This window comes from Lingula anatina, chromosome 4, assembly GCF_051362555.1.
Source record: "Lingula anatina isolate TDL-2025a chromosome 4, LinAna3.0, whole genome shotgun sequence".
Taxonomy (NCBI): Eukaryota; Metazoa; Brachiopoda; class Lingulata; order Lingulida; family Lingulidae; genus Lingula; species Lingula anatina.
The window spans coordinates 21,014,174-21,037,513 of NC_141770.1; the positions used below are offsets into that span (position 1 = coordinate 21,014,174).

The 23,340-nt window shown below is 38.7% G+C and overlaps 1 protein-coding gene across 1 annotated transcript in view; it reads left to right on the forward strand.

The window, feature by feature from the left end:
• LOC106159301 (uncharacterized) overlaps nucleotides 1-21,461 on the forward strand; it is a 32,625-nt gene extending 11,164 nt beyond the window's left edge. Inside the window, exons 3-4 of the mRNA XM_087011373.1 lie at nucleotides 13,062-13,245; nucleotides 20,521-21,461. Of these exons, the coding sequence (XP_086867499.1) occupies nucleotides 13,062-13,245; nucleotides 20,521-20,843 (507 nt within the window). The 3' untranslated portion in view covers nucleotides 20,844-21,461. The remainder of the gene's footprint in view (nucleotides 1-13,061; nucleotides 13,246-20,520) is intronic.
• The last annotated feature ends 1,879 nt before the right edge of the window (nucleotides 21,462-23,340 follow it).

Sequence of the window (23,340 nt, forward strand, 5' to 3'; positions counted from 1 at the left end):
AAATGTTTCTTGCCTCGAAGTGATACAAATGCACTTCATGAAAATAGTATCGTTTCAAAATAATTTAAACTCTAGCATCTTCCGTATAAATGCGAAAGAGTTCACGAATGTAATTGTAACGAATGTATAAGGGACAAAACTAAAAAAAAAGACATTACGACTTGCATATTGGTTCCAAATAAGTTTAATTGTAAAGTTATGTTGTGTTGGTAGTTGGTGCTGGTAAATATCTGACAAGGTCGGTCAATATCTACGACTGATTTAGATAATCATTGACAGCACTAGCCGATTCAGGATTGTGCTACAGTGCAGCACTTCCCTCGGCACAACTATGTGCAAAATAGTATGTAGATGAGTAAAATAGAAAGCGAAAGAGGGTGGCAATCTGGATTTGCCTGTAAGTCTGAGCTGTAACCTTGTTTAGCACATACGTACATTTACTTTAACAAGTCTTTCTCTAAATGGAGTCTTGGGGATACAAAGATGCAAATCAACCTAAACCTAAAAAGCTTAACTGACGTCACCAAAAAGGTAGATTACGTTGGGGACTAGAAAGGAGCCGCTGCAGTGCATTGGCGCATTAATTGTGAATATCACTTCATCAATCTGATGGACCGAAAACGCTAGTAATCCCCTTCCGGTTATATTTAGCACGTTCGGTAAATCACCTATGAAGCTGAGTTCACAAGATCCATCAAAGCAGACTATGCACCATTTGTTTCGGAGCATCTGTTCTGCCAATATCGAGCAAAACTGAGTGCTTTACCTCATATTCATGGGACATATCTAGGTACCATTTCTTATCAGTGTTCCCCTTGGTACCTTCAAAATTTGCTTCACCCATACGAAACCCCCATACACATACACGCACTGATGCACGCACGCACGCACAGGAGCTTGCTTTCTCTCTCTCTCTCTCTCACACACACACACATACACCCACACCCACCCACCCACACCCACACACACGCACACACACACTTTGTATAACAACACTCATACACAGTGCGTGAATCTCCGTGGTAGTGGGTCTCAAAATAATCACGTAGCATAGATACTGCCGTGTCGTCTCTGTGTGAAGCCGTATGATACCGTAATAGGCTGAGACCTGTCATAATCTGTCAAAGGCAACTGGGTGTTTGCTGATAACCCTTCATTTCACCCGATAACTCGACATGCCATTCTGTCAAAGTGAGTTTACGTAGCACCAGGTAGTAACCTAAAGTTAAATGCCATGGAGCGACTTTTGAAAATAACATCTAAAGCGCTCTTTTTATTAATCGGGTTTTATCTAGCTATCTCCATCTCCTAGATTCGTAGATTCGGAATGAGTTGATACGAGATATGTTTTGATCAATCTGCGAGACACAGGGATGCATGTATAGACGGGAATGTGTGGTTTCAGGTCGATCGTTTTGCCGATTGCTTGTCCACCGACTAAGCTGTTGAACCTTCTGAGCTGTTGGAAGATCAATTTATAAATATTTAATCTCTCGAAATTGATTTTGACACTTGTCGCTGTGGCGTGGAAGATATTCATGGAAGTAAACAGAAGGTATTTTCACACCAAACTCTTGACTAACAGGCAGAGTGGGGCTAGGTAGAAAACAAGCAAGCAAACAGGAACACAGATCTATATGAACAGTGACACATGTATAGGCGAAAATAATGAAAGCGATGGTTCGATCCTAATGGTTATCGTTGGCCGTCAATTTGAATCACTAACCAGTTTATTCAAAAGGTTATACCGAATTATCACTCCCAAGGCTATGGGAACTTCAAATATCGAGGTTTGCGCTCTGTGAATTGCATTGACCTCAAGTGAACTACTGGGCACTTAATTTCTCTGAACGTGCGTTCGAACAGACGCTGCGGGGATATTTCATCAGTTATGTGATAATTGACATAGGGGGAGGATCTCGTTTTATTTTTTCGCCGAGATATTGACGTTTGTGTGTCTATGCTTTTGACACCGGGAGTGTAATTTGCAAAGATGGTAGCAACAATCCGTTTTATAAACTGCGTCATTCCATTAAAGCAACACTGTTGGGAGAAAGGGTCAATGACACCAGTACTAAGTGGCACATTATGATAGACAGATAGACACGGTCGACGTCACAATAAGCAGTTACATTTTCCAATCCTCGCTGTGCTAAATGACGAATGGTAAATTCAGGTGAAACGTATTTCATGTTGAGTTCAAAAGTCAGGCCTACCCAACTACCAGACTCGGCACCGAATGATCCTGAATTCACCGGTAAATCGGACCACACTACCCGTTTTCAAGGTGTGTGTCAGATCGCATTAAACAGTATCAGACGCGACACCGCTCTTGCCTAGTACGCGATGTGATAGTGACGATTCTCAGCTGGGTTGAAATGCATTGCATCACCACTCAAAATTTGTTCAGGGTATGCTACTATGTAATGCGATCTGACACACACCTTGAAAACGGGTAGTGTGGTCTGATCTACCGGTGAATTCAGGATCATTCGGTGCCGAGTCTGGTAGTTGGGTAGGCCTGAAAGTATATAGAGAAAACAAGAAAAGAAAAATACCATATCAAAGTCATAGTTTCGGAAATATCTACAGCCTCGTCGTTAGTTTGTCTAAAGGATGGAATCAGCAAATATTCAGAAAAGATAAAACACATGGGAAAAATAATTTGTGAAGACATGTCTTTTGCTCTTTCCCCATTAAAGTATTTGGTCGTTTAGATATACCGGGCCGTTTTAATAAGAAATAGCACTAAACTGAATTGATTGAAAAAAAACTGCATTTTATCTGACGTGCTCCTTCACACCAATAACTCGCTTATGTCAGAAACTGCAATGGATTTCAGTGTGACTGTCTTAAATCGTGAATTATTTGTGGTCTCAATAATTGAATATGCACAATAAGTAATAAAGGCGTGCCTTACAACGTGGCAAAAAGAAGTCTTCACACCAATCCCTCCTTTTTTTAGCAATCCATAAATCTGGGACACATAACCCCTCAAATGAGATATGGATGAAGATCCGACAGAATTTTCTTCTTGGAAGAGTGATTTACTTCTGGGAAAGTTGGAGATAACAAGTCTCTTTGCATGTGCTTGCTAATTAGCAGTCTGTTTTCTAAAAACCGTGCTGAAGAAAGCAGAACTGCTTTAATTCATTTCCCACAGTTTTGGTTGCGTGCTTATCTACAAGGCAGTGAATATATAAATATACAAATCCAAATCCCATAATAACATCAATATTTGTAAATCTTACATGACTGACAAATACACACACAGCTCTGTCTGTGTAGATCAGTTGATGTGTGGCTTAGAAATAAGCTCTTACTGGCAACGAATGCTGGTGCAACTTCATTGAACCATGCATAAGCTTGTTTATTTGGGTTAAGACACCTGATACATATCACCAGTCTGTAAGTCGACTGCAGATAGCTCCAAAGCATGGAACAAAGGTGCATATTAGGGGACCGGTTCCATAGAACAATTTTGGTCCGAAAGTTGGTCTCAGATTTTAAAACAAAATATAAATCTATTAGGCTTATTCAATTCGGGGTATATCTGTAGTCCACGTGATAATAATAATTTCGTTCTTGCTATAGGGTAGGCACAACATGTGATATTACTGGACTACCATTAATACATTTCGGGTGAAAGTGGGCTAATACTTTTAAGTCTTAAAAGACTAAAGGTTTAGACCAACGTTCTGTCTAATCTCACTTAGTGAAACGAACCCCAGGCCGAGATTATGAGCCCTTCCTTCTCACCTTAACGAACTGTTTTGTGTAGCTCATTTCCCGCTTAATTGCAAAGCATGCAAGTGCTTTCAATACAGGTTTCTAGCAAAGCACTTGCATGCGCTTAAAATACACCCTGCAGGCCTGCATACAGAAATGGCCAGGTAACACATATTCTGGTGTGTATTGGAAGAGGGGGAGGGGTTTTCTTAAAATAACTTCGGCCGAGAAATTGTTCTTAACTTTTCGACCAAAGTCTGGTCTGTTTCAGTTCAAGATACATCTATGGTAGTCCACTTGAAGAAAATGGGTATTCATCTAAAACATTAGCCAAGTCTTTTGTATTTAAACAGGCTCAATATTTCATTTACTTATATACTGTATACTACTACTGATTTATCTGGGGTAGAAGTAAGCTTGTTGTTTACCAAAAAGTTTATACCAATTTTCGGGGCATGCTTCACAAAAATGTTTCAAGTATTTGGGCTGAGCTTGGACCGTTAACCTAAGATCGGACAGCCAATCGAATACACAAAGTCGACTTGCAGCATTGGTGTTAATTATTTTAAAAGCTATTGGCCCACCATTAATGCATTTGGCATACCTATATGATACCATGGGCACTGAAAGTAAAAATCTTTGGCAAAACAACCACAGTTTGCCGAAGATGCTTAGTTAAAACTAAGTCCCACCAGGTGGGCCCGAGGTTAAAAGGCCAAAAAAGGGTCGAAGCCTATTTATTTATCTTTATCAAACGCAACGTAGTAGGCTAAGTCCAGGTAGACTATGATGTTAGCCCAAACACTGACTATTGACTTTTATGAAACGGGTCCCAGAGCAGTTCCTTTGGGATAACCCATTGTCTTTATATCGGTGAATAGCAGGCGATTGGACGTCTTACGGTTTGTTCATTTTGTAACACGACCAGCGAGCGTCTGTTTCTATGTTAGTTGTACAGAAACTGCGCGACCTAGCTCATAATTTTATAGCGACGCTGCTAATTACAGATATTGTGTCTTTCTACGAACTATTCTGATATCTATATGTACAAATAAAGAACGCTTATACTGAGTTAATTCAAGCTGTATTGAAAAGTAGGGTCTTCACAGGAAAAACGTTCTTAGAGGTTAAAAGAGTCAAATCGGCTTTTGGGAGGCTGTATTGTTCCTGGAAATATTCAAGCCAGCTGGCGTTCCCTCCTGGCGCACGTGCATGTGGGCGGATTGCTCGTGCTCGTATTTATTTAAGCCTCCGTGTGATAACATGGCTGGGAATACAGTTGGTGGGGCGCTGTGATTGAAAGGCGGTCTGGAACTGGAAAGGAGATTCTAAAATAACTCCTACTTAACATTTAGATGTTTTTATAAGCTTCGTTACCGTGTGCACTCTTCACCTATGCCGTGTGGATATCTTTCGTACGTATGTTCTACATCTAGGTCAGTGTAATTATCTATCGTATCCCGCAAGAAAACGCAGTAGATACTCCAGCGCAGTAGACTACTGCAATCATACTGCAAACCGCAGTAGACTACTGCAATCATAAAACATGCTTCAAATCTGCTTCGATTTGGGAGCTAATTAGCATATTTGAAACATATGTTTCTATCATGCTGCTAATCTACTGCATTAATGCTCCTCTCTGTACAAACCTATGTACTTTTTGGAGTAGAATTGCAGTAGGCTATGCTGCATTTCTACTGCAAATATGCTCCACACCACTACTGCGTTAATGCTTCTTTGCTACTTCGATACTACTGCATTTTCGTGCGGGATTTAGGACCAGATTTAGGTCTCTTGGTGGGCCAAGTACTGCCAGCACCCTGGTCACCCTACACATGAACGATTGACTTGTGGCAAGCAAGCTTTGCACATTGAAATTCTATTGCTACATACTGCTCTTATACAACCCTTGTACTCTTTCTACTTTCTTTTTTTCACCTCTGTCATCCAAATGTCATTTTCTCAATAATGTTAAACCGTTTTTCTTTTTTTACATATTTTTCGTGTTTTTCTGGCAACTGGCTTAGTTTACTTATAAATAAATCCGGTCTTGATCGTAACTTTGCATATAAGGTATTTTGACTTGAAGTCTTCAGTGACTGATATCATTTGCAAATTACAAAGCATCTATCGAATGTAAATATAAGTTGTACAAAGTGCCTAGTTTAATGCCGTCCTGAGCAGTTGGTAATATGTTACTAAATAGATTACGTCTTGCTTGGAAATTTTTGAGTTGAAAAAAAAAAAAAAAAAATTACGACATGAACCAAGTTTTGAATGTCTTAGTATCTTTTAACATCGAACTGCATATCTAACTGAACCAGTCTAGTATAACGTATTGACAATTTGCTTAATAGTTTTTGTACTACGTGAGAGAGTCACCTAAACAGAGCCCCCCCCCCCTTACCATTTAATAACCTTAACTTAACAGCATAAAAGAAAAAAGAAAAAAAAAAAACCTGTGGAGAATAATTTGTCAAGGGAGTAATGCCTATAATAACTACTGATAACACTTGGTAGGTTTACAAGTAGAATGAGTCTTGCTTAGGCTAGTTCGGCAAATGAGTTCGTTTTCGTGCAGGTGGACCGTATGATGTAAGACGGCATGCGATCATATAGTCATTTATTTGCTATATGTGTTTTCCATGATCATCAACTACTTGGCTTATTAGCAATGAAAGGAATCTGCTATTTGTGGCACAAGTGATTCATGTGTACGTTGAAAGTCAACTATCATTTATTATCTCTTAGATTTCCAAGATACACGTCCTGGGCAATATGGAGGGGGGAAGGCTGTGAAACCAAGTCGAGGCACAACACAGAAGTTTTAAAAAAGCACTAAAACAATATTACACGCTAACTTTTCTTTCTCGATCTTCCATAGTGTTCCGATTTATGGTCTTCTTTTAAAAGGCCTCAATAACACAAAGCAGTAGTGGCAGTTTCTATCCTTTAATCGTACTATTTTCTTTAACTGATTTGATATCAAGATATGGGTAAGAATGCAAAAGCCGTAGGCCTAACCTCTGATTATGCCAGTTAAAGACAGTTCTACCTATAGACTACTAGTAGATAACCTACAGATGTACAATAATAGACTCGTTCTACAGATCAGTAAGAACTGGCTCGTTGAAACAACGTAAAAAGATAGGAGAATCCGAGAGAAATAATGTGATTATCCGAGAGAAATAATGTGATCTCCAAGAGAAATAATGTGATCTCTTATTTATTTTTGCACATGCATACCGCGGTATTGCAGATCAGAATATAATGTTTGGAAAACCTTACAAATTCTTCGCTGTCTTGTTAACATCTCTTAACTCCAAAACAAACAAAAAGTTTTTTTGAGTTACCAATTTACAATGCATGCATTGAAGCTCACTGTTACTGTCCACGATAGTCAAACCAATATCATTGACCTAGAAAATCACGCCCAGATAAACGGTGAAATTCTAGTCCTTTCGAGTGGGATTCATATGGAAAGCACGAGTATGCTCCTAGCTGGTCGATTTTGTTTTTTCCAGGTAAAGCAGCTGTCCATCGCATAGCTAACATATCCAGTTTCGTGCTCCAGTAGAGCGGGTCTATTTACATTACTTAGAAAAGTGCTGAACAACAAGGTTAATCAATCAAGTAAGAATGTCCCGTCAAAATGTAGCCCGCCTAGTCTTGCTGGGATGTTTTATTATGAACAGATTGGCTTTGCGTGGTGGTGTTTATTTATCATTAATGTGGACTTCTTCTGGTTTCTTTTCTTTTTGTTCTATCATTCTTTCGTACTGTCCTTTTATTCTGTCTCATTATGTGGGTTATAAGGTTCATACATTAACTCCCGTTTATTTCTTCTCTCTCTCTCTCTCTCTCTCTCTCACGTACGTACGTACGCGAGCACACATTTGCACACGCATGAGCTACATGTAATACCACAATAAAAATAAGTCTTTACATCGTACATTTAATCGCCTTCTTTATATTCTAACATTGTAAAAACCGGTGGTAGCTCATCATCACCAGAAGCAGCAGGTTCTATGTGTTCCAGCTTAAAAACTTGATTTTTATGATGCATTCATACTAATTCGTGTTTTGTAGTTGGCGGAAATCAGATATATGCCTCCTTGAAAAGATATGTGGCGTAATTTTCTTTTAATGGGAACTGATCACAATCCGAGTTATTACTTCACCTTTGTTGCCTCATGGTGTGTACTGGTATTAAGAAAGCTTACAGTATCTTCTCTGGCGCCTATATGAGCACGATATCTATCTATTTTGTCGAAAGTACTCACAGAAACCTTCGATTTTTTGGAAACAGAGATTGTTTGTACTCTTACACTATCTATACGGGACTACCCGTGAAGTAGAGCAAGGCCTTGTATCTGTCTTCATCAAACTCAGAAACGAAGTTTATTTGAAAGCTGCCAGTCGTAATTGGACAACAAAAAGCACCAAATGGATAGAGTAAGTGAGTAAACCGTAAGATGAATGCGTCTGATAAGTCCAAATTGCTTGGCGGTTTCCTTTATTTGCGGGGAAACTAGGGGATTTATCAATAAGAGGCCTATGATTCTATGTTTTTTTAATGCGTATTTTGTCTACTGATAATTGACTGCATCTGTACCATTTCTAGATCGTCAGTTCTAGGCTCTCTGAAAGACCTCGATTTATTATTAGCAGTTAGCGTCAGGATGATTTATAAGCGCAAACAAGTGTGTTAAGTCCTCAAGATACGTCCAGGTAAACTGATTCCAGATATTTCGGACGTGCCAACATTTTTTAAGATTCGATATGCCTGTCTCACCCGTGATGTTTCCCCGTTGGATACTTCCCTTAATTTTGAGATTTTTTTCCTTGGTCATCCACCTGTATCACGTGTACGGGGTTTTAACTTCGTCGATTTGCAAGCTGATTTAAAAAATAAGAAGTGTCCCGCAATTTAATCATGGATAGCAATAGATTAAGAACCATAGTACAATTTACCTTTTGAATAAAAGTCCAAGTTGTTTCTTTCTGCTATATTACGTGCTCCATGAAGAAATGAAGGGGACTGGTTTTTTTTTAGTTTTATATCGATAACTCATGGCTGTAGTGACTGCGGGAACACGAACTAAAGAGACGTATGCCGTGTGGAAACCACCATAAAAGTGGTGTATGTGCCGTATTATTAATGGGTGCTACCGTTAACATGATATAACGCTAAAAGATCTACCTTGAAAAAGGGAAACGCCGTTCATCACGTCAATACAATTACCAAAGTGGAAGGGTTTGTAGCACTCAACCATATCAAAAGCGCTTTTCTTTAATCCTTAATCAATAGCGTGGATTTTTGCAATAAGTGGAATTTTGGGAGGTCCAGATTGGTTCTGTATTTGGCGCCTGCACTTCCTGCAATCTCAGGGCAAAGCACATTTACTGTTTATCTCTCCTTTGCACAAACTGACTTTGGCAAGATTTTGTTACATCTTCGGCCAAGCAATTGAATAGCATGGCTGAGAACTTTCAACAATGTGTTATGAAAGATTGAGTTTTGGTGTGTTTTTTAATTTGCAAGGGTAGAGGCTAATACATACATACATACATATATACAATATGTACTCTTCCAACACATACACACACACACACACATGCCAGTGTGCTTTTTTTATCAGTAACATATTTGAGTTCAGTGCCATATGGGCACGTAGATTACTAATATGGTGTACCACTACCTTTAAACCTAATTACTTGTGATGTTTATACACCTGTCTATCACATTACCTATCATATACAACCACGGAAAGCACATATTTTTACTCAGAATGCAATGAAAAAGATAACGGTCTGGTTAAAAAACATGTTGAAATATATCCGGAGACATTTGCTTTTCAAAAGAGAACAGCATTCACATAGCACAACTCTGTGTTTATGGATCAGAATATCGCTCCCAGGCGGGGGTGCAGGCACTCTATGCAGACTTTAATCAGGGTCTGTATAAAAGAGGACCTAGTAAGGTTAAAAAAAATCAGTGTCTCTACATAAATTGCGGTAGAAATTAGATATTTAGAGCTGGAAAACGGTGACAAGTGACAAGGTTCAAAATTTTAAGTTTGAACTTTATAGATAAAGTCTAAAGCGCGCTGCATGCTTCTAAACTGGCGCCACCAGACGCTTACATTCATTGGCCAACAAAGAGTTTCAGAATTTTAAGGCGCAACGTGTGTCCCTCCCCATCGACGACGCGCACTGGTTGTTTATAAAACATGGCGTCGAGAGTGCTCTAGAGATAAAGATTATTAAAATTTTAAGACAGAAAACATTAATCGAATAGTTTTTGTGGGCGATTCTATCAGACCACTCGATCTACCTTTTTATTCGTGATTGTATTTGTTTTAATCTTACATTTCCATCCATTAACCTAATTTGCCTCAATTTGGAACGTGATAAGCATAAGTATTAGTCTCAGTGAATAGAAACTATCCAAATTCACCAGCAAGTTATCGATAGATTCCCTGGAGACGTTTTTTGGTATTGTGAATCTATAAAACAGGGGAGTGAGGGCCAGCGTACCAAGTGACCTGTACTGAATAATTAACCTGGTTTAGAGGCACACAATAAGTGATGTACGTTAATAATAATAATAATAATTATTATTATTATATATAATTATTATTATTTTTTTTATTTCCAGGAAAAAACATTTTTCTTTACAAAGGTCTACCTTTTTAAGGCTTCAGGTGCGTTAAAGTAGTGAGGTGTATCCGTGATTATTATGCACTGAGACCTGCCTAGTAAGAAACGAGCTCAATAAGTGGTGAGGGTTATATTTTCACCGATACATTTGTCCAGGTTTTTGCTACCCAGTAAATTGTCATTCTAAAAAATTCCGAGCTTTTTTTGGTTCAGTTCAACTTTCAAAAAATTAACCCTAATTGTTTAGATAGTTTGGGGAACGCAGTGCTTTGGTTACGGAGCATTGCTCTTCTATCGTGAACAATGCATGCAATAAAGGAACCATTCCCTTAAAGAAAAGACAGATTTTTTAATAGATCCCGAGGGTTCGACGTCTCGCAGTGCAGTTTTAACAAAATTGCCCTTCAACTTCTAAATATGGTGTACTTTGTGCAATTTTGTTCCATAATCTATTTTGCCTGAAATGTCATGGTTTCTTTTGCACGCGAAATGCATATCAAGCTGTCGAGGAAGATGCTTCATATCTATTCAAACCAGTACGAAGAACCATTTGCAAAATGCCATGGTAATTAGGGTTCAAATGATGAGTGCATTAGAATCGGGAAGGTGGGGGGGGGGGGGGGGGGGGGGGGGGATCAGCCAAGCGACCGTTATGTCCACGTCAATTTAAACAATACTAGCTATCGACAAGGCCGTTCAAATTTGTATTCATTGCTAAATGACTTGACAGCGCAGCGCAGCTTTGCAAGGAATTGTGAATTTCACATATCTGAATTCTTGATCATTTCATACTCAACACTGATCTAGGTATTTACATCACTGCATTCTTTCGACACTAGTTATTGTTGCAGGTGTGTTTTGCATCGTCGTGTCCAGATTACAAAGAAAGGGGTTCAACTAAGTTCAGCCTTCGTTCTGATAATTGAAAAACATGAGACCTACACTGCGTTAAATTATATATTTAAAGCCGTCTAATGAGGCTTTTTTCAAAGCTAGAAATAGTGATGCTAATATAATCTTGGCAGAGAAAATAATTGAGCTAAAACTTGAAGATACACAGTAAATGAGGTTAATTTTAAGAAGCTAGATGCTTGGTGTTGTAATGGGAGACTGTATACTTTGGTGAGTATTGGGTGGGGGGCGGGGGGGGGGGGGGGGGTTGAGGTCCTGTGGTACTTTGAGAATGATTACCCAGTGCATCTTTGGCGAAATACGAAACTTTGATGGGGTTATGTCTATGGCGTCTGCTTTTAGTTTCCTGAATCACTCTCACGAAATAAAAACAAAAGACAAAGGCTGACATAGCAGAAAGAAAAAAATGGCTATTATAGTATAAAACCCTATCTTACCCTATCTGACGTTGACATCTTACTAATTGGACCCATATTACTGCTACTGCTTACGAATAGACGGGCCTGAGAGACTCACTGGACGGGTATCCATGATAGGTGACAAAGTCTTATGACATATTCTAACTCTAACAACTGATTTACTGATGGAGTTAAGAGTTTAGAAAGCGATTTTCATGAAGTATAGCTATATTCAAATAAATTGATTTTCTTTATGGTCATCAAAAGACTGATCAGGAATATTTCAAAGCTACAGTTAAAGAAGCCAAGGGGGAAGGTCCGAGTTGGGTCATAATTGTTAAGTTACTTTTATTTTGCGTTTTGGGTTTTGCGATATTATCAAATTTTGTATTGGTTATCCGCTTTGATTTTGAAGTTTTTTCTTTTTTCTTTTTTTTTTTTGGGGGGGGGGGGGGGGGGGGTTGGGGGTGGGGGGGCGTGTACTATATTTAGGTCCACACTCTATATCCTGGTGGTTATTCAAGTCAACTGAAACTGACGTACTAAAGTCAGTGCGTGACGTAACAAAATTGCGAATATCCAAGAGTAATGGGGGACACTTATTGTACATGGATGATTCAATGTACAACGTGAATTTTGTCTCAGATAATAACACCAGATGACATACAACTAACGATAGAATGTTAATCAGGTTCCAAACCTTTTAGCACGCCTTGGAGAGGAAATGAGAAGCGCATATATTTTTCGTTTAGCGTTCGGCAACGGGCATTGCCTGGATATCAAGCAAATTTTTAAGTGGCAACAAGTGTTACATAGAATTATTGTCATTTATACACAGCTGTCACATTATGGATCATTTGAACATGACAACTAAATTTTACTCCAAAGGGATCAGTTATATGCAGTAATGAAATTTGTTCGTACAATTTGTCAAATATGCGAATATAAACCATTTTATGCACCTCTGTACAAAAATTTGTTATGTATATGGCATATGGTATACTTGCAAGTATATCAATAAAAGTTTCTGGTTTTCATTAATGCATCTGCGCCATAATATAATACGACCGAAATCACTGAAACGAAATCCATACCAAGAGCGAATCACTGAAATGAAATTCATACCAAGAGCGATCGGGTTTATGTTACAGCTTATATGTTAACACACGATTTAAATGTCACTTTTCTTTAACATTTCGTTTCTACTGGTACTTTGATGTTTGGTTTCAAATTACAGTTTCAGATTGCCAGTTCCAACGACGCAGCAGCTGAAGCTAACCCTAGATTAAAACGCAATTTTTGTAACCATTTAATTTTTAATTCGATGTTTCTTTTCTAATGACAGATTCATAATTCTAGATTGCCAGTTACGAGGACGAGGCCACCGCGTACGTGTTGGTGTACTCCATAGCCGACAAAAGGTCATTTCGAAAAGCCTGCGACCAGCTACAACGATTACGGGACGAGGAAAATAACACCTGTCCCATCATTCTAGTTGGAAATAAGATGGACCTGGCCAGGGCTAGAGAAGTATCTATGCACGGTATGTTAGCCATTTAACTACTTTTTCTATCAAGATTCCTATAGCTATAGTCAAGTATATTGCCTTCTCGCCCCCCCCTCCCCCATCACCGACAGGGCAGTTTTTCATTATAAAATAATAATAATAATAATAATAATAATAATTACACTGATGCATATAAATACTGATGCATATAACTAGAAATTAAACAAAACAGAAGTGAATGGAATTTAGATAAAAGGATAAATGCCCACTCATAATGTACCTTGAAGAAATCTTGTATAGAATTCAGGGGCGGTTCCAGGATTATTTGAAGGGGGGGGGGGCGCGCGGATGCGAAACCCCCCCCCCCTCCTCTGGGCCCACCTGACACCCCCCTAAATCCCCCACTGGAATTAATTGCGAAATATTGGTATGGTTATTTTCGTACTTTTGCGTATGTGGAAATGCTTATCATTAATCACAATATTCTTAGCACTGGCAAAATTTAACCCTTTTAACGGCGGATGGCAGTACAGCAAATGATAAAAAGTCTGACGGCATAATTGGTTTTTCTGGAAAGATTTTGATAGCTGGAGAATGTTACGGTATCGCAGCGCGAGCCAGATGTGTGGGTGGAAGTGATAAAGTACGCTACCTGGATAACTATCTAGAAGTGCTTTAGCCTTTCACTTGCCAATGGCCAATAAACTGTATTCCAAAAATAAGTTGATGTGTTTTACAAGCGAATTGCCAATAAGTTTCGCAAGCATCGGTTGCCATTAGGCTGTGACGCATTCATAAACGGGACGACCGGGTGCTGCTTCGATCTGAACGACGCCACATACATTACAGCACGTTACCCGTACCGACCTGTGAGAATAGATGCACCATGAACCTTGCAGATGCACACGCCCGAACACATGCATGCACGCATACATTTATGACATGTAACTTGCACTACTGCATTGGAATAGATGCACGATGAACCCCGCATTTGCGTCATTCTACTTAAATACAATCGAAGCAAAACCATGCATTATCTTGCTCCCTTCCTCATATGTTATAAGTTATAAAGTCACTGTGACAGGAATGGTAGTCCTAGAAATGGAAGCCCGGGCTCACATATGATTTGTACAGGTTAGGGTTAGCTGGAGAAATGGGGTTAGTGTATAGGACGAATGTCACCTGTACAAAGTAATGGGGAGCGGACTACGGTTCCTAGCGGGCTACATGTACCATTCCTGTATATGTTACAGCGGGTATTGATGTGATTTGGTGGTTGGGTTGGGGCTGGCGTGCACAAGGTACTCTTCTTTCATGCACACATACAGCCCCCCTCCCCCAAGCATAACAGTGAGTAAAACGAAAACCTTCCACCACCACCAAGGGTGAGACATGTCCGCATCTGACACATGTTGTCAGGTCAAGGTGCCCTAGACGCCTGACCATGACTATAATTTCCCTCCTATTCTCAATCGCCTAACTAGCCATATCGTTTTTCCTAAAATATCAAGGAGTTCCAGGCAAATAAACAGTATAGAAACTACTAGCTTCTGTCTACGAACTTATGCTGATTTGGTCCAAATGGTTCACATACTACAGATCTTTTACCGAACTTATTAATCTCGTGTGTGGAAAGTGGTTCTATTTTAAGTAGTAGAATCCGTTCATTAATTTGAAACCAACCCTGCCAACAGACCAGGGGACTTATGGACACAGAGACAAACGCATCTAATTGTGTTACAGCAACTATTTGGTGGATTAATTCAAAGAAAAATATCTCAGCGGCATCTAAATATCTTTGAATTACGCTCAAAGCCTTTCATTATAGAAACCAGCATTGTTTTGTAGGTGTTTCGAGGGGCTCGGCGTGTCTTTCACCGTCTCAGTTCAATCAATTTAAGCCACGTGTGATAACATACCGTGGAAATGACTTGCTAAACTAATTCTCTGGCTGATTTCCAACTTTGTACTATTTTTAGCGCATCCTGACGCCCGTCGCACTGAAACGGGGGAGTTTGACATCATTGCGGCGTATTTTTAGATTAAACCTTCAGAAAAGTAGTCTGTGCCATCATTATACACATTATACACATTTTCACTTTGAATATGATACCCACTAATAGATGCGCCGGTGCTTTGTCAAAAGCTAAAAACATATCAATTTAAGAAGAGACCATCTATTTTAGGCAACACTTGGATCTATTTTTATCTCGTCCGACACCCGAGGAGCCTCATTAGAATCTTATATTTTTATCGACCAGTATTTTCATAAGTTCTAAAGTAACCTAATCCTCTTTAATTCTGTGTATTGTCGTCAATGGTATATGTCATCTGTGACAAAGATAGCCGACTTTTCGCCTTTATTATACTGGTGCTCATAAGTCAAGTAACACTGTCTGTATTCTTTAATTCTCTCAAAAATCAAACCTTTGATTGGAATGGATTTTTTTTACAGTAGTTGTATACGTCCTTTGTTGTTACCTTGTATCAAAAGGCCATGGTGCGCAATTATACACTGAGGAAAAATATAAACGCCCCACGCAATACCTTTAAAATGTTAACAGCATTACGGGTTACATATAGGGGCCAATATTACAAAAAATGTATGAATTACATAGGCTTTTGTGGTGGGCAATTCAAGTTGTGATTTAACAACCACACTAAATCATTTAGGGTTATAAATTTTCAACGGAAACTGTGCTGTCATAATATTTGGAGATTAAAAGAAAGTAACATGAAGTTTGACATAAGGTGAGTCATTATGAAAAAATCTGTAACACAAAGGAGGAACCAACAGCTGTAAAACCTTTGTCTATGCAGAAAGCTGTTAATTATGCTTACGCCAGCTACACGCTTATACAAAATGTTTATGAAATATGAAAGAAAAGTGGACAGCATGAACTGGCATTTTGGGAAAAATCTAGGTGTTGCTTAACTTATGAGCATCTGTGTACTAGTGGCTGTATATAAGATCAGTCTGACGGTGTTGTCCTTGGTTTAATACAGCGCGTCATTTTGCCGCTAGTTTGATTGAACCAAGGCATTTGAGAAAAATCTTCGAATTGCTTGGTAAGAAATGTGGCTCCAGTGGATTTTTTGCCTAATTTTGTGACTTCAATCACGTCAAATACAAAGACAGCGAGCAGCTTTGTGGTGGTGGGACGGTACAGGTTGGATGTTATACACCGGATATAATCGAGCATGCAAATAATAATAATCTTTTTAAATAATATTAATAATTGATAATATTAATATTTTAATGTCTAAAATCCATTAGAATGTTCAGAATATCGCTATCATCAATGCAGTTGAAATGCTTTATTTTTATTCCGGGGTGGGGGGGGGGGGGCAAATTTTGATTTCAGATTGGATTGCCCTTTGCCTCCTACCTATACTTGACAACGTCTAAAGGACCCACCTGTCGCGTGCGTGATTAAAAAAGACCCAGTTGTTTTCATACCAATCAATCATTTCTGTGTCAGTGGTCATTTCAATCATATACGCCTGTGGTCGAGCTTCTGTGTGACAGGAAATTAAGTCCTCCTCAAGTATTGTGTTTGCCCACGCCACACCAGCAGTTTTTCCTATCCATCATCTTGTTTCAGGTAGCCGCGTGTTGCATTACAAGCAATTAAATTGCCTCTATGGTTTGGGTTGCTGTATACATATAACTCCGTAGTAATTGGTCACTGCAGTAAAAAGCTACCTGCAAAAGTAATGACAAATGTTCCGAATATTTTTGTTGATAATATGCCCTATTTGTTTTTGAGTGCGGAAAAAAAGAATAAAAATTGCGAGTTTATATTCTAATACCCCTCCCTCTTTCGGTTTAGAAATTAAGTGGCAAGTTTTCCATTTTTTAGATGAAACAACCAAAAAAAAGTCATCGTAGTTGATTAATAGACACAATGATCACAGATGAAAATGCTTCATTTGGTTACTACGATTTGGAATAATTAAATATAAGCAATTTATGCGTCTAATTTGACCCTGGCGTCTGCGGAGAGGATCGACTGCCTATCAGTCGCCATTTTGGTCCAGTTGTTTCATAACTGTTCTCGTCAGTGTCTGTGCCTGACAGTCTCTTAATACCAAAGCGATCAGTTATACGCAAACCAATGAAAGCTTACGTGTGATGACGAATCCCCGTTGCGTTCAAAGTAATCATATTCAGGGTTGGGTGCTTTAAGTCATTAGACAGTCTCGCAGAGCACAAATAGATTTGACATTTCTGTAATTTGTCTGTCAGAATCCAATGTTCCAGCGGGTTTGCTGGGGTTTGAGGGACCATCTCCAGGGATTTGAACCCATTAGAATTAACTCGCACGTAAACTTTTCTCCCTGACCTCCCCCCTTTTTTTACCCGCACATTTATCTTGCGCATCTCGGCAACTGATTATTGACGTATTTGAAGCCATAACAATGTGGCGAGGTAAACTGATTTCGTTATTGGTCGTCAAATCAGTCACGCTGACGGTCTAGATTTGGCGCGAAAGTGATTTAGTGATCGACGGAACACTGAGGAATGAATGTCGCGTATGGACTTCTTTGCAAGTGACGTCATTTGCCGAAGTGGGAATAAAGTGTAGGCCAGTCACTGAATAGATCACTGACCAGAGGCACGCTGACATGTTTTCTTATTTTAAATCACCATTTTGACAAGTCAGGTAGATATAAAAAAGCATGGCTGGTTTTAGACCACGTAACAGACTGGGACTCACTTGTTCCCTTTTCAGTTGCGCAGTGCAAAATTTCTTTAATTCAAGCAGACACTTCAGTAGTAACTAACGCTTTGAATCAAATGTTTGATCGGTAACGGATGTTTCACATATTTACTAAGGCTATCACGTTCGCCTGAGAGGAAATTAACCCGTTGTTTACTGACTACCTGACAGTATACATCTTAAAGGTATCCTATCCGGTATTTTCCAGTCAGTTCGAATATGCTTTGAAAAGAAATAATTTTCGGCTATGGATCATTGCTCCACTTGTCCCTGCACTGGTAATCAACGTTTTATACTATTTTATATTATACAATTTTGTTTTGTTAAGACTGCCATGTCTTCCTACACATTTTAGTAGGTAAAATCGCAATCGAGTACTTTTTTTTTGAAGGGTTGTATCGTTTTCAAATTGAGAAAGTCCAGTAGTTTTTCGGTATATGCACACAGAAAATATGATTTGAGGACAGTTCCAAACGTGGAAAGTATATCTTGATTTTTTTCAAAGCGTGAGAATGACATATGCGTTAGGAATCCATACTATGGGCTAATGCACACATAAATTGTTTAATTTTCAAAATTTATTCAGAAAAAAAATGATAATACAAAACTAAACAAGTTCATAAGCTTCTGAAAGAAAAAAGGCCATGACAAATGGTTCTATTGGCAAATTTGCTAGACCGGAGACGTATGATAAAACATGGGTACCGCTTCGTCTGTTTTCTTTTGTACATGCGTTTAGCAGTTTTCTTGATTTCCGATAGACGGCGCATCTGTTTACATTCCCGCAAGCACAGGCGAAATGTCGCATACGTTCCTGCTTGTACAGAAGTCATACTGTAAACAGTATTCAATGTAAAATGTCTCAGGGTCTCAGTGGGGTGATTTTAAGATAACCATAAAAAATGAAAAAAAATCAGCAATGAATGAAAAGTTAACAGCTTGGATTCAAAAATGACGAGAATAAAGTCTCACGGGTAAAAAGAATATTATTTCAAGCGGGTTAAAAGCTATCAAAATAACGTTGCGATCCATCACTGTCAATGGAATGTCAATTGCTTGAAGGGCACTTTGCCAGAAAGACCGATTTGAAATAAATATCATGGCCAAACGTCTGAAAGCCATCCCTTGCTTTGCAAAATGTTCTCATTTTTGGCTCATCATTCTGAGCCAAGTGTATGAAAAAAAAATGGACAAGTTGAAAGTACCTAGGTTCACCTAAAAATCGAATTTAGGGTCCAACATCTGAGAAAGTTTTGTACTTTGTAAAAAAGATTACCTTGAAACAATCCAGTATCTTGAAAACCTTGATTTTATTTAAATGAGACACATTTCGATAGCAACGACGCGGTCTTTAGCGAGGTGATAGGTAATTCTACTAGTTCTCAAACAAAGTATAGTGTATACCGGTGAGTTCACCATATTATCGTATTTGGCATTTGCAAAATTGTACTTAACGTTTGGCTTCATAACCACGCCTTGGGACAGACACAAACGGTTGCGGTCTGGTATCGTGTACGCGCTTGAAAGAAAAATAAAGCCAAGATGAAAGCGCGCCGGCAGTTCCGTGGCCATTAAATCGGCAGCTACTCTGACAAATTAAAGCCCATAACGTTCTACACCTGTTCGCGCACCTGGGAAACGTTGCCTTCTTAATCAGCGTTCACCGAACGCCATTGCAATATCCCTACTAAAGCAATTAGTGGTGTGTTTTCTGTCTTAGATGTTTTTCTTAATATAGCACGGCAAAGATTATCCCTTGAGATTCCGATCTTGCCGTGACGACCTTCAGATGTTTACCTTTATACGATTGATAAAAAATTGACAGCCTCAAAGTATTGCAAATGCCCACGGTTACTAAGTTACTTTTGCCCTTACTCGGTATTTCTGCCTTTTACGTTGCGGTGTGAATCGAGGGTTCCGTCGTGTTCAAACTGTTTTCGTCATCTCTGTAAATTAACATTGTTAACATTGCTCTGAGGAGGTAATGAGAAATTTATTTTCTGATAGTGAGCTTTGGTTGGGCTTGTTTTACTCGACATAATAGAAATGTAGAGGCACGAAAAGTATTGTGTTCAAGAAGAACAACGAAGACGGTCGAAGTACGGTCGTGACAAAAATAGTTGTGTCGTTTAAAATTTAACACCGATTCAATTTTCCTAAAACTAATTCTTTTATTCAAGAGAATAATATCAGCATCATAATGTTGTGATAAAAATATGGACAATAAACCACCGAAATGGCTTTAAACTAAATAACAATTTTCTCGAGAACGCTCTGATGTCGTGACCACAACAGCGTGTTAAGATAAGAAACTTATAAGTATATAGCATATATTTCCTTGTACGGTTTCTTCAACTTTCTCTGAACGGTTCGTTAGATAATCTCTTATTCACTTCTTCTCTATATAAGAGACGGAGGAGCACATACATACGTGTAACAGTAGGTTTGATACTTTTCATCGTACTTAAGTTGAAGACGTTTCTGTTGTTATAAATATGATAATAATACTTTAATAATATTAAAAATGATATAATGATAATTTATCTTAAAATACATTTATATATTTATTTATTTTATTTTGTTCCAGATGGAAAGATTGCCGCTTCCGACTTCTGCAGCAAATTCGTGGAAACATCCGCCACATGGAAACACAACGTAGACGAACTGCTGGTCGGAACGCTTAAACAGATAAGACTGTACGAGTCCGCGATAGAAAAGGCTGAACAGGAGGCAAAAGCATCAGGCAAACGCAAACAGAAGAAGAAGACACGAAGTCACACGAGTACTTATCGCAGTTTCCGAAGAGCCACGAAGCGATTCTTCGGGAGGCTTACGGGAAAGGGCGAGGACGCCGGAGTGGATAGGACTTGTGAAGACTTATACGCGCCTCTGCCTTCAAAGAACTATTGATAAAGAGACAATTGTACTTGACTTTTCGAAAGTTGAATGCAGGGCCTGAACCCTCGCCGGGTTTCGGGTGAGGAAAAGAACAAGTGAAAAGGGCGTGGTCCCCTTTCGAAGGCAGAATAGGCCCCACCCCTATTTAAAATCAAAGTTGCATTTTCATTTAAGGCGTTCTGTTCTGACAGAAATGCCATCAAAAGGGGCCCGATATCTGTTCTTGATAAACTATACAATGCAGATGTTTAATCGAATTAGTCAACCATTCTTCCCTGGTGCGTATTTAAAATACTAGTCACGCTTCTGTTGCAATACCCAACTTTCCTTTCAAATGCCTCGTTTTTAAGGCAATGAACTTCAGCCTTTTTAGGGTTTGATACAAGACTGCTATTAGGAAGAAGAATTTTCTTAGAGTGCGGCCACCATAATGAATGTACAGTAAAACAAGAGAGAATTTTTTCTCGTGGATACTTTCTCAATTTTATGTACAGATGTGTATATTGCAAACAACTAACCTCCGTTACTCCCGGTTTTTATACTTCTGGATGATAGCGAAATATTAACATCCAATTGGGATAAATGTGTTTTTGAATTTCCTGGATATAAATAGAGTCCAATTTAGCTTAATTTCAATGACTTGTTTTTGTTTTGTAATGTTTGTTTTCTTCATTTTCATTTCATTGCAAACTTTAAGTTGCCATTGGCACGTACAGTTGGCAGAGTCATGTAAACTATTTTAAATCCACTGTTGTGGGAAAACTGATTTGGTAGTAAAAGGACCGAATTGGAAGTGAAGCCAAATCTTTTTCATATCACTTTTCATTAGATACGGAACACACAGGCTTAGTTTTTTTTTACACATTTAAAAATCTTCAATAACTGTTGAAAAACTAACTCGACAAAATCGCTTTACGTAAAACCTAGTGGTGATTAATCTATTTTCCTTTTCACGATATACAAGTACTGGTAATGGTCCATGAACGGGTCAAGCATATCAGAATGTAGGATTTTCGCCCCCCCCCCCCCCCCCCCCCCCCCCCACACACACAAACACACCCTATATTAAATCAACTGCACAGAATGAATTCACCTAATCAGACGATGTGTTGAAAAATAAAATTAAAAAAAAAAACTTGTAAAAGTCACAACGTGTGTCTAATTGAAAAGAATGCAATTACATATTTTAAAATTTCAAAATTTACCAACTGAAAATAAAAGAAAGTCACTTTTAAGTGAGATATTAAAAACATATCATTGTGTTATTACCTGTAACACAAAAGAGTTTTGATTTTTTTCAAGTCCACGTGTCGCGCAGTACACAAATGCTAATTAAAAACGCAAAATGAAGCGTTTCAGAATTTCACCTGTAACAAAAAGAAATACTGTAAGTGGATTATTATGTCTTCTGTTCAGTTGTATACTGTTCTCGGTCCAGTTTTTCAATTAGACAAGAGATGTTTTTTCCAATAGTCCAAGGTACGCGCACGGGAACAGTTATGGATAGAGTCAAAACTTACACAAAAGCATGAAGTATAGTAGTAGTTAATGAAATTGTGTTGGATTATAAAGGATAATATAATATTTGAAAAATGTCATTTGAATTTGGGCGAGTTCCTTTTTTATCCACCCGAGATTCATTGCAACAGATGAGCCAGCTTGTACAAAGACAATAATAATTCTTCTCTGCAGCACGTATGATGGTCCCAAGGTAAAGTCTGCATTAAGCCTAATCTAGATGAGAGAGACTTTAAAACACACAGGACAAGACAAGACTATACTCTAGGCATAAAGCCTAACCCCCGTCCTAGATTTTGACCCACTTTCATCACGCTGACCCTGTATAGATTCAATGGAGTACGGGCTATCTGTTACACAGACCCTCAGCCCCTAAACACCTATAGCCCTGCTGTACATAACGACAAATTGTGTTAGTTGAGAATCTCTTCAGCCACCGCAATGTAATCAACTTGACTGCTTTTGTTGACACTCCACTTCCATATTACCTTTGGTGACTTAAAGCACTAGTAAATTACAGTTAATATCCAAGGCAATACTTATTGTTTAAGACAACATGTGTTGTAGAGGTTTGAGATGCAAAAACATGAGAACACGTGTGTCATTTCTAAAAGGAAGAATTATGTTTACTTTCAGAGGTTCAAAAGTCCTAGTTAATTCAGTGCATTATTGATACACTAACTACTATCTGGATCTAAATCTGGTTTCACCACGATCTGTGGTCACCTGTATTGATTAGACTGCATATATTTTCCAAATATAACTTATGTAATCACACCACATATACAAATAAGCACAAAAAGTGCTTTTGTCCTCTTTCAGACATTGACCGCGTTCAGATTTAAACATCATACCATATACATTGATCCAACTCTGCGGAGGATTTTCGCTTAATTGCATTCAGTGTAATCAGCTTAATTAATCAGCTTTCGTGTGTAATCGGCTTAATTGCCCCCTAGCAGCTCGGGGAGGCATGTCTGATATTTAAGCC